General features: G+C 39.1%; 1 protein-coding gene across 19 annotated transcripts in view; it reads right to left on the reverse strand.

The window, feature by feature from the left end:
- mpdz (multiple PDZ domain crumbs cell polarity complex component) overlaps positions 1-13,264 on the reverse strand; it is a 368,137-nt gene that overhangs the window by 87,870 nt on the left and 267,003 nt on the right. For all 19 annotated transcript variants that reach the window (XM_087996853.1, XM_087996875.1, XM_087996857.1 and 16 more), the window contains one exon: positions 3,940-4,117. In XM_087996853.1, the coding sequence (XP_087852979.1) occupies positions 3,940-4,117 (178 nt within the window). The remainder of the gene's footprint in view (positions 1-3,939; positions 4,118-13,264) is intronic.

Below are 13,264 nucleotides of genomic sequence, written 5' to 3' on the forward strand. Positions count from 1 at the left end.
CTAAAGAAAGCCATTACATTCCCATTTCCAAATAAACAAAAAAAAATGAGCTTCCTTTGATATTTTAGCTCTTTTGGTAGTGGCCCATTCTTTAAAGAAAGCCATGTATGAATTTGCCAGATGTGTTGAATGTTCATATTTAATTAGATATTTGCTCGAGTTTCAGGTGATCATGCCAAAGGCAACATGAATTTAAGCAGGCATTTTATTGTCTGTTTCTGTGCAAACATTTTAGAGTATTATTTGAAAGCACATTATATTGGCATGTGATATAGCAGGTATGGTTTCCTTTTAATGCTAAATTAAAAATGTATACTTACGTCCCCTCATTTACACTTGGGCAATTTCAAGCAGTAATTAAGGCACCGCTGTAATTACACTCTCACATTTACCGTTTTTTATTTTTAAAAATCCCAGTTAAACATTATCTGCCGAATGTTTATCAACATCGGTACACAAGGGTTCAAGAATGGTCACTAACAGACATGTAGTTCTCAATGCAGTTATCTGCTGATGGAGGTTCTGCTTAGCCAGGTGGTCTGCAAAGCTTTAATGGCTCTTAGGGCTGCCTTCCTTGGATAAAGTTGTGAAATATTATTGTTAGATCCCTGGAAAGAATCCAGGTTCGCTCCCTGCATTCTATCAATATTGAATAGTCAGGTGAAGTTAAGTTTCAAGCCTATGCTGGTCAACTGTGGGGGGAATCCAGTAACAACAATAGTATGCTGAGAGATTGGTTTTGAGGCATACAAAACCAAATCGTATCGTATGATTAATTCTGTGCTAGCAGGACTTGTACCTTTGATGCGGCTTTCACAACTATGATTTGCTTTAAGGAGTAACTTGCATGTTCAGTAGCCTGGATATCTGTACTTTGTTATCATACAGCATTAACTTCTATCTGCTTAGCTGTTTGCCAATTTTTTTCTGAGTTAAGTTTTCTTCTTACAGGAATACTTTCACATCAGAAACAAGCATCCATTTTCTACTGTTTATTCTTAAAGTTTGCTGTAATCCCTTTTTTTTGTTTCAACGACTTTGCCTTAACGATAATTTTCCATTCTACTTCCAATTAGAGTCAAACTTTGGTAATTTGCAATGGTGTCATCCTGACCTGCAACACTGAATTTGTCATAGACTCAATCTGTGTTCCTTTTTGTTGCCAGAATGGAACATGATTTGTATATGAGGTGTTTTCTTACCCTAACAGTAATTGTTGCAATTTAAGAAATTCCAAAAGCAAGTTTTTTTAATGTATTTCAATTAAAGGCTATTTATTATTCAACACCTGCTCTGGTGATTAAAACATAACATCTCATGCATTCACCTCATATAATATCACTCATGTAAAGATTAGATATAGATAAAGAAGAAAAAATGAGTGCAATGTTCAATTGTTCCATAATGCCGTCCACCACGTCTGTGCTGTGTCTTAGATGAGGTTTTGGATGAATGCTAAGCAGAAGTTTCTTCTTATATTATGAAGCTCCTTTACAGTTAACTTCCTATGAGATTGGTTCTGAAGTAAACTTGAAATTGGAACAAGTTACAGAGAGTCTGTCTCAAAATTAAGGTATAGCTAATTACTAGTTTGGCTGTGCACCTGTCTGGCAACTGGTTTGATGGCTTTCAGATGATTTTTCAGATTTTGCAGAGCTGATTCTTAGGTCTTTAAAAGTAGGCAATAAAGATGGTTGTCTCATCCATGTGAACTGTTACAAGTCTCTTTTCTGAACAAGTCATGTGTTTCTGCATTATGTCTTTTCACAATGGGAAATTCTTGAGGCAGCAAAGACCTGTGTGTTTGGATGACAGGCTATGTTAACGGAAGAATGACTGATGAGGACCTCTTCACATTCATTTAAGATGCAGTGAGTTTCAATATGTATTTTGTTCATGGCAAAACAAAAATACAAGTCTGCTTGAATAGTGTACTTCTGATGATCCTTAATATGAGTGTTTTCTGGATGGCAGAGAATGTGTACATTTAACTATTTCAGATCTGGCTGCAGCTGACAATATCAAAGATCACATAATTTGCAGGCACTTTATTGTTTGCTTTTCTTAAATTTTGAAGAATCATCTGAACGTTCACAACATACTGGAACATCACAATTACAAACTTCAAATGTCTTTGAAAATGCAAATTTGGGACACTAACACGTTAACAAAAAGTGGTATTTGTGAACATTCTTAAAAAAAGTGTCAGATAATTTAGTCGTAGGATTGGAAGCACTTAATTGATAAATTTATTCCTCTCTCCTTTCATGAAGAGAAATGCATTCCTGACATCATCTGGCATCACTCTTCTATCTCAAGATCCAAAGTTGGGAGGCTTTGGCCATGAGCATGAGAATTTTGATAATTAGTTTGCTCAGTAACCTGGGATGGATCTGATTTGAACGAAGCATCTTTTCTATTTTGAGGACTGGTAGCATGTTAAGCATCTCCACTATTTTTCATCCTATTCCATTTCCTTCCAGCTCATCTTCCATGTAACATTGGCAGAATCTTCTTCTTCAGGTGAAGTCCAATTCAAACCAGTCACTTTGTATCTCAGCCATATCTTCTGCCTTCTCAAAGATTTGCTCTGTTTCCAACTCAGTCCAATTCTTCCTGTGGCTGTCCTTTTAAAATTTATGCAAATGCTGTAATTAATTATTATGGACCCTTGCTAATATAAACCTATCCTGACTAATTGGCTGTGTTCACATCAAAAATCTCAACTCACTTCTAACATTTTTCTTGTTTGTGGAATATTGTGAATTTGTCAAGTGATTTTAATAGCTCTCAGTTCTCCTCTGCTTGCCTTATTCATCCGTAGACCTGTTTTCCACAATGTAACTATTTTTAATAACTGTGCCCCGTCCTCTTCAACTTTAGCTTATCATTTAATTTTACATGACACCTGGGTTTGGATGAACAAAATGTTGTTTTAATCTCTTCACTCCCCCTCCCCTAAGCCTCCAGTAACGAACAAGGGACATTCATTTGTAATCACCTCTGAAGTCATAAACAGGACAGTGATATTTAAGGACATATCTTGCTTTAGATAGTTGATCTATCAATTTTAAAAAAAAAAGAATCTTAAGTCTGGAGTCAGAATTTGTTATCCTTGTACACAAAATCTTTGCTTGGTGTAATACTGCAGGCAATGCAGATGTAAGAAATTAGTTAATTTGGATGAGGCAACACAGCATTCTTCATACAATATTGTAAGAGATGTGAAACAACTGTTTCAAACTGTTCATTTCTATGAACAGGGAATAATCACAATACAGCCAAACAAAGACAACTTATTAAATTATATATCTATGGGCAGAGGAATGCATTTACAATGCAAAGTACTTGTTCCAACCTCTTTAAAGACATGCAACTCTGTTAAGAAAATCTCTCTCCCAGTTCACGGTTTAGCCTGACAGAGAAACAAAATTGAAAGCTGACTTAATGACTAGCTGCCACTGACAAAACAAGGTTACACTGTAGTGAAGAGACATAATTTTCTTCATTCTGGATAGTTATGAAGAGCTAGTTACGTTCAACATCCAATTCTGACTGCCTATACAGTATATTCATTAAAACATGCTAATTTCATATTATTATTAAGAATACTGGCTGACATTCACCAATGCAGTGAAGCTTCTCAGAAAATAGTTCTTTGCCAGATTTTAGAATCTAGAATGTTAGGCATCCATAACAAACTTAAAATAAATTTATTTTCAAAAGGCCAAGAGATGCAAACAAACAGTAACCATGCAATCTTTTGAATAAGATGATTGGAGTATTTGCATTAGAATAATTCATATTGAAAATATTGTCCTTTAAGATTATATACTGATTTAGTAGTATGGTTGCATTTAAAGACGATTCATTGAGATGGAAAGTTAATGCGTGATGTGCCATATTGTAATGTTTCAATTTTTTTCATAAATTACATACTCCAACTGTAACCAAATTCATCAACTTCCTCCAAACCATCTTCTGATTTATTGCTCATGTTCCCTCGTGATGCCACGATAGTGCTCGTCTCGTCTTGTTCAACAGGTTCGGGTGGCAATAGCTGTGGATCGGAGAGTGCTGACATAATTTCAGTCTCTATATCTGGTTGGCTGGAGGTCTATATTTTAAACATACACAAACACAATAAGACATGGAGCGATTTGGTTAAAAAAGCATTTATATTGTATTTTTATAGTTAAATGCATACACTTTTATGTTGAAAAACATTAAATTTTGTATTAAATAACAATACAAAAGAAAGCATTGCACAATGCTCAATCAAGGCGCATTAGCCTGAGCAATATAAAAACAACACGTAGAAAGTTTAACAGACAAAAGAAATGGATGCCCGACCTTTGTCGGGGTACTGGGGACTGGAAAGTCGAATGCATATTACAACAATTTGATTTACTCACAACACACACTTGACTTCTGCTACCAAAACTATACAGGTCATCACTCAGCTAAGCAAGGAATTAATGGAGAACTGTAAAACTACTGTAGTGAAAACATTCTTGGGGCATGTGCTGAAGGGTAGCTATACCCAAGGCTAAATGGTCAGCAAATAAAGATAGATATCCCAAGAGTATACCAGAAATGAGAAGATCCAATAAAAGCAAGAAAATGAAGTGGAAAGAGCATTACTGTGATGCATCACTTGTCGTTTGACTGGTAAGATATCTATATTAGTGGATCTTCAGATCTTGCTCATAGCTGGCCGTTGATTTGATAAAAGCAGACAGTGATGCATGCATGGAAATCCCTCATTTTATTTTCAGTGATACTTGTCCAGACATTGACTTTGAACAGCCAAACAACACTGGCTTTAACAAACCTCTCAGACCTCCACTGATAATCATCTTTCCTGACTTTAGCATAACAGGCATTACTTGGGAGCAAACATATACCAACGTTGCCACTAGACCATAGAAATACCTCCGATCAACTTATGATATTCTGAAATACAGATTAGCACACCACATTTTGGTTGTACTGCACATATGCGACAACTGGGGTCCCAAGTTTTATTTTTGGCCAACCTATCAACACAACTCAGTAACATTGACAAATTCTGAAACTAGATTGCCTGGTTTTGCACCATTGCAATTATAAATCACTATTTCTTAACAGTGATACTTCAACAAAAGTATTTTCTGCCCTTCTTTGGGTCTCACTATACTGAAGAACCCAACCATGAAGGCAATCTACTTATCAACATTTGCCAATTACTATTTGAAACCAAGCCTAAGGAAATAAAGCAGACACGAGTCAGGTTTGCCCTATGATTTTTTTACATTTCGTGAGTTTAAAATCAGCATCCATTCAGATCTTTCATGTGACAAGAAACTTTCAATTCAGTAAATAAAGAATTTTAAGTTGAATAGTTTAATGGTAACTCTTAAGGACAAATAGATAAAACATAAGGGAATGGGTAACATTATCACAAATAACTCCCTTTCAGACAACCTTTTCTTCCCCCAACCTACTTTTTCAAATATGACTACTGTACTGAAATGATTACAGTGCTGAATGACAAAGTTGTCAGTTGTTAGCTGCAGCAAGAACATAAGTAAAAGAAGGATTTTCTTTTAAAAACAAAATACCAACATGATAAAAGACAGCACAGGAATTCTACCATGAACAAGGTCAAACTACTTCAAAATTAGACCCCACTGCAATACTAATAGAAACAATCTGTATGCAGAATCACCACTCCCTGACACTACACTATGCTAGTGCCTTTATGATGACCCAATACAGTTATAGGCAGACAAGCACATGATCATTAGTGGTGATGTGGAAAGATTGAGTCAAAAATAAAGCAGCATTTACCAGTACTTAAATTGTTTGGAGTCTTTGTATATTTGAGTTAAAAATATTTTAAACATAAACGTATCTCGCTTATCAAAATTGAACCTTATATTGAGAGTGGTAACGGAATCTAATGAGACAAAGATTTTCAAAGGATTTATATAGCATTTCCCATGGCCAGAATTATGGCAGATACAGTTATTTCATCTTGAGGGTAAAGGTGCAGACACTGATTAAGAGACTGTTGGATATACTTGATGGCTAAACCAACCGGGGAAGAGGTTTGGGTTCTAATTCAACCCTCGTCTAGGTATTGGAGGACAATAAAAAAAAAGCAGATGAGTGTGAGATCTTTTCATGTCAAAGTTCTATAGGCACACTGTTAACCTGTAAATTGAGTGCTATGTCTACTTTAAGTCACTGAGATAATTGAAAAATATTCAAGTAGAAGCATGAGTTAAGACAGTTAGAAAACATCAAAATAAATAATGAAAATGGATGGACTTTCTCTTTTAGAAAACCTCTCTTAAAACTTTGTATGAAGGAAAGTAAATGGGCTAGGAAAATTAGAAGGGTCACTCAACTGAGAAAATTAGTTCTGCTTTCTCTCCACAGATGTTGCCAGACTTGCTCAGTTTCTCTGGCAATTTCTGATAGTTTTAGAGTCATAGAGGTGTACAGCACGGAACAGACTCTTTGGTCCACTCGTCCATGCCGACCAGATATCCCAACCCAACCTAGTCCCACCTGCCAGCACCCAGCCCATATCCCTCCAAACCCTTCCTATTCATATACCCATCCAGATGCCTTTTAAATGTTGCAATTGTACCAGCCTCCACCACTTCCTCTGGAAGCCCATTCCATATATGTACCATGCTCTGCATGAAAAAGTTGCCCCTTAAGTCTCTTTTATATCATTACCCTCTCACCCTAAACCTATGTCCTTTAGTTCTGGACTCCCCCACCCCAGGGAAAAATCTTTGCCTATTTATCCTATCCATGTCCCTGATGATTTTATAAACCTCTATGAGGTCATCCCTCAGCTTCCGACACTGTTGAATGCCTGTCATCCTGCCAGAATGAATTCACTATACACTGTCTACTTCCCTACCTTTAGCCCTCTAATAGCAGAGGAGTCAGATACTGACTGGTCAGGAACAAATCCAATGTTGATTCTGGAATTTCCGATTAACATTTACTCTAGATACACCTTTTGTTTCTTCACATGTCCCATAACTAATGCATCTTTTGCTTTGCATTATCATGTATTTTCTATTTATCACCGATCTTTTACTTTTGATCCCGACAATGCTATTTGCTTCTGTACTAACTGAATCTGTTACATCATGAACCTTTGGTAATTTTGATTTAAAAGGTGTGAAATGCTAATCACACTTCACAAACGTTGCCAGATCTTCAGAGTAATTTTCAATACTCTTCATTGTTATTTTGCATGAGGAAATATTAATCCTAAAAAATATTTGAAAATGAAATGTTGATCAGAGGATAAGGGAATTATAGGGTCAAAGTAATATAAGTCCAACTGACTCATTGCCATTGAGGACCAACAGTAGGCATTTTATCAAATTTATTCACCAACCAAACAATTATCTTTTCCAATCAAACTATTATTTGCAATACCTAAAACTCACCCTTCCCATGAAACCTTATTATTACAATACGTTTTGAACCCTAGATACAAATTATTGGACAAATTTCTAGATGAAAAGACTATGCTTGTAGGGAGAATGAATCAGACACTATTCTATTCCTCAATGTGCATTCTCACTGTGAAGATGGAACCACAGAACTATTCCCAGAATGTAAGAATTAGGAACTAAACTCAAACAAAAAAATGTCAGGCATGGTATTCTGAGCAAGGTAACAATGTAAACACAGGGTCGACACAAAGAGTAGTTGGGTTGCCATGAGACAAAAACTAATTCAAACACAGCCAATCAGTTTAAATTATGCCCCAAGATACCAAACTCCAATGAAGTTTGAAGTTAGTATTTTGATAATATTAAAACCAATGAAACAATCTCACAGCGCCAGAGACCCGGGTTCAATTCCCGCCTCAGGCGACTGACTGTGTGGAGTTTGCACGTTCTCCACGTGTCTGCGTGGGTTTCCTCCGGGTGCTCCGGTTTCCTCCCACAGTCCAAAGATGTGCAGGGTCAGGTGAATTGGCCATACTAAATTGCCCGTCGTGTTAGGTAAGGGGTAAGTGTATGGGTGGGTTTCGCATCGGCGGGTCGGTGTGGACTTGTTGGGCCGAAGGGCCTGTTTCCACACTGTAATCTAATCTAAATCTGATGTTTTGGGGTATAAAACTGGATATTTTGAATAGTTAAGAGAGAACTGCCAAAAGACCAACATATATAGGCTGCTAGCTCAAGAGCTCTCTGAGAGGTACCTGTCTGTGGGGAGTCTATGCTGCAGAACTTAGAAACCAATCTGGAGAGAATCTACAGAGGAAAATCTGCCGAGGAAACTCGGCAAAGATGACTGGTTTTGAAACATAGTTTTTTTTTGTAAATCTTAATTGGGATTTTTAAAAAATTGGACTAGTGCTGTAGATTGGGAGGTAAAAGATAGGTTTAAGAGAAAGGGGTTATAAATAGTTGTTAATTTTAATATTCTCTGTTAGATTTAAAGAATAAAGTTGTTAATTTTTACTCTAAATAGTGACTTTTGGGATAGTTCTTTGCCTCTCGAGTTTTAACAGATTGCAGCATGGGATGAATCTTTTCTGTGTTGCTGGTTTAATTTAGCAGAGGGTTTACCCCATGTCGTAACAGGTATTTATCTGCTGGTCTTGTAAATACACAGCTCATTTCATTTTTGACGAGGAGGCCAGGATAATATGAAAATAAAGCCAAATAAATACAGCAAGTTTGAACTTCCCCGGTTAAAAATCAAAGAACTAAATAAAACCTGTAAAATGACTAAGTATTCTTACCAAGCAAAATGAGTAACTGCCCAAATACTGAAAAATGTCAAAATACAGCTATAATAATCTACAGCAAGAAAAATACCCCTCAAACCATTGTGCCTGCACTGGTCAAAACATTCACTTAATTACTGTCATCCTATTTTTCAGCACTTGGCTTATCGCCTTGTACATCTTGGCATCACAAGTACATACCTAAATTTTGAAACGCCACAAAAGTGTCAGCCTCTACCACTCTTACAAGCAATGAGTTCCAGATAACCACCAACCTCTGGGTGAAAACATTTTTCTTCACAACTCTTTTAAACGTTCTGCTCCTTAAACTTATTGTCCCAGACATGAATCCCCTATCAACCTACGCATGCTCCTTACAATTTTATACATCTCAATCATCATCTCTCTGTTTCCTCAACTGTAAGGTAAAGAACTAGAGTGTGTCCAATCACTCTCTAACTGAAACTCTTCAGTCCGGACAACGTGACAGATCTTCTCAGCTTCTCCAGTTCTATCACAGCCCGCCTATAACGTGGATCTACAGAAACTCCACACACCTCCAAGTGTGGCCTAACTAATACGTTTTATAGTTCCAGCATAACCTCACTGTTCCTAAACTCTAAGCCTCAACCAAGAATGGCAAGTACAAAGGAACCTCAATTATTCAAACGACACAAGCGGGAAGTATTCTGTTAGGATAATAGAATGTTCGGATAACAGTTTAGCCAAGCATCGGGACCTTGCGATTTTGTCCGGATAGTCCAAAATTCGGATAATCGAATGCTGGATAATCGAGGTTCCTCTGTATACCATATGCCTTCTTAACCGGTTTATCTACCTGTTCTCAGACTCCTCCCTCCCCTTCCTAGACCTTTCCACTTCTATCTCGGACGACCGACTCAACATGGACATTTACTATAAACCGACCGACTCCCACAGCTACCTAGATTACACCTCCTCCCACTCTGCCCCCTGTAAAAACGCCATCCTATTTTCCTAATTCCTTCGCTTCCGCCGAATCTGCTCCCAGGAGGACCAATTCCAATACCGAACAACCCAGATGGCTTCCTTCTTCAAAGACCGCAATTTCCCCTCAGATGTGGCTGACGATGCTCTCCACTGCATCTTCTCCACTTCCCGCCCCTCCAATCACCACCAGGACAGAACCCCACTGGTCCTCACCTACCACACCACCAACCTCCAGATACATCGTATCATCCTTCGTCATTTCCGCCACCTCCTAACAGACCCCACCACCAAGGATATATTTCCCTCCCCTCCCCTATCAGTGTTCCAGAAAGACCATTCTCTCCGCGACTCCCTCGTCAGGTCCACAGCCCCCACCAACCCAACCTCCACTCCCGGCACCTTCCCCTGCAACCGCAAGAAATGCAAAACTTGCGCCCACACCTCCCCCCTCACTTTCCTCCAAGGCCCCAAGGCATCCTTCCATATCCGTCACAAATTCACCTGCACCTCCATACACATCATTTACTGCATCCGCTGCACCCGATGTGGCCTCCTGTACATTGGGGAGACAGGCCGCCTACTTGCGGAACGTTTCAGAGAACACCTCTGGGACACCCGTACCAACCAACCCAACCGCCCCGTGGCTGGACACTTTAACTCCCCCTCGCACTCCGCCAAGGACATGCAGGTCCTTGGCCTCCTCCATCGCCAGACCATGGCAACACGACGCCTGGAGGAAGAGCGACTCATCTTCCGCCTAGGAACCCTCCAACCACAAGGGATGAATGCAGATTTCTCCAGCTTTCTCATTTACCCTCCTTATCTCAGTCCCAACCCTCGGACTCAGCACCGCCTTCTTGACCTGCAATCTTCTTCCTGACCTCTCCACCCCCAACCCCTCTCCGGCCTATCCCCCTCACCTTAACTTCCTTCCACCTATCGCATTCCCAACGCCCCTCCCCAAGTCCCTCCTCTCTACCTTTTATCTTAGCCTGCTTGGCACACTTTCCTCATTCCTGAAGAAGGGCTTATGCCTGAAATGTTGATTCTCCTGCTCCTTGGATGCTGCCTGACCTGCTGTGCTTTTCTAGCAACACATTTTTCAGCTCACTACCTTAAGACACCTGTGAACATGTACACCAAAATCCCTCTGATCCTCAGTGCTTCCCAGGATCCTGCCAATCATCATGTATTCCTTTGCCTTGTTTGTCCTGCCCAAGTACATCACTTTACATTATCTGCATTGAATTCCATTTGCCACTGATCAGCCCATCTCACCAGCCTATCTATATCCTCTTATAGTCTAAGGCTGTCCTCTTCACTACCTATCACTGCAATTTTTCTATCAACTGTGAACTTACTGATCAACCCTCCTACATTCAAGTCTAAATTATTTATCGGAACCACAAACAGCAAGAGTCCCAACACTGACCCATATGACTTTACTCGCCACAAACTTCCAGTTGGAAACATACTCTTCAACCGTCACCTTTTGCTTTTTATCACTCAGCTAATTGTGGATTGTGTGTTTGGCAAATTACCTTGGATACCATGGGCTCTTCCCTTTGTATCCGTCTCCCTTGTAGAACCTCATCAAAACCTTTGGTGAAGTCCAAGTAGACCAAATCAAAGGCACTGTGCCCTCATGTCTATACACCTGGTCATCTCTTTGAAGAATTCAATCATGTTGGTCAGAGATAATCTCCCCCGAAGAAAACCATGCTTACTTTCTAAATTAATCCCTGCCTTTCCAAGTGCAGATTAATTCTGCCTCTCAGAATTGTTTCACATAGTTTCCCCACCAATGAGGTTAGAGTTACTGGTTTGTAATTTCTTGGTTGATCCCTTGTTCCCTTCTTGAATAATGGCATTACACTGTGTTCTCCAGTCCTCCGACACCTCTTCTGTGGCTAGAATGTAATTGAATTTATTTGCTAGCACCACTGCTATTTCTTCCCTTACCTACTTTGCAATGGAGGATAAGAACAAACAATGGAACCGTCTTCATGATGCAAAACAGGTTCAAAAGGGTCTGATAAAAATTATGCAACATAAGTTAGACCAGTGTTAGCCCTTCAAGATTTTTTCACTGAATGGTGGTCAGTGGCCTTCCCTGCAAGATCACAGATGCGACAAACAGAAGAAAATCCTTCTTAATTTGCACAGAATCAGAAAAGCAAGGATCAAAAACAAACTTCCCTTCTTCATGGCTTATCTATCATGTCTCAATAACATCAACAGGGCTGAAACTTTATTGCTGGAACAGCACAGCAGGTCAGGCAGCATCCAGGGAACAGGAGATTCGACGTTTCGGGCACAGGCCCTTCTTCAGGCCTGTGCCCGAAACGTCGAATCTCAAGTTCCCTGGATGCTGCCTGACCTGCTGTGCTGTTCCAGCAATAAAGTTTCAAATTTGATCTCCAGCATCTGCAGACCTCACTTTCTCCATCAACAGGGCTGGTCATACAGCATTAGTCTGTTTATGTCGAGAGGCAGGTCTTATGAAGCCCTAATTCTCCAATTCTTATTATTAATTCAATTAGATCATCAAATCTACTCAGAACTTGATCCAAAGGTAACTACAAAACCCCATGCTATAGTGAGAACTTTTAAGACTGCTCAAATCATTCCAGCAGTCTCAAACCGTACTGCATTCAGGACTACGAATACAACTGCTACATATGCCACTAGGCCTGAGTCCTTTTTCCAAAATAAAAGGGAGAACAATTCAAGTTAATAACCCTGGGACAGTCTTGAATAAACTGGTGATGTGGGGTCAGCATGGTGGGGGGTTACCAATGACATGTTTGATAATTCGCCGTCTTATATAGTCGGTTCTGCTATAACACGTGTTTCTTCAACATGAATTGGCTATAATATGATGGAAGAATTTCGACCATTATTTGTCGAACACAAACTTTCCTTACCTGTATTGGATATAACACTATTTTCTTATAACTCGGGATCACATGGGAACGGAACTATCATGTTATATCAAAACAGACTGTACTAATAAGGAATGCAACATATTTTAGTTATAATACCAAATACCAATTTATCTTGTACACTGAAATGAAAGGGTCATTTTCTACACAGTGCTTTGAGGGTAGGCTGAACATGTTCATCATTCACTCATAGGTTTACGTGAAAACATACAAAATCTGGAAATATCTAGAGCAATCTCGAGCAATGACAGTCAAATAGGGAAAATTTTACACTGATGACTTGCTTACTTTAAAGTGAGTTGTATTCATGTCTTATCTTGTAAGATTCCCATATCTGTGTTTGGTTGGCAGAGATCCATTTTCGTTCAGAAGGTTACTTCAAATTGTTATTAAGTTTCAAGCCTCTTTCCCCTGTATAGGAAACAAACTTCTCTTTCTTGTTGGAAAACATTAAGACATTAGTTTACCTGCGACTCTATTTTCAAGGAGCTACGAACCTGCACTCCAAAGTCTCTTTGTTCAGCAATACTTCCTTGGATCTTACCATGAAGTGTATAAGTCCTGCTAAGATTTGCTTTCCCAAAATGTAGCA

The sequence above is a fragment of the Chiloscyllium plagiosum genome, unplaced genomic scaffold (assembly GCF_037043375.1).
Source record: "Chiloscyllium plagiosum isolate Xiang-an unplaced genomic scaffold, Cpla_swu_hap1 HiC_scaffold_2, whole genome shotgun sequence".
Lineage (NCBI taxonomy): Eukaryota > Metazoa > Chordata > Chondrichthyes > Orectolobiformes > Hemiscylliidae > Chiloscyllium > Chiloscyllium plagiosum.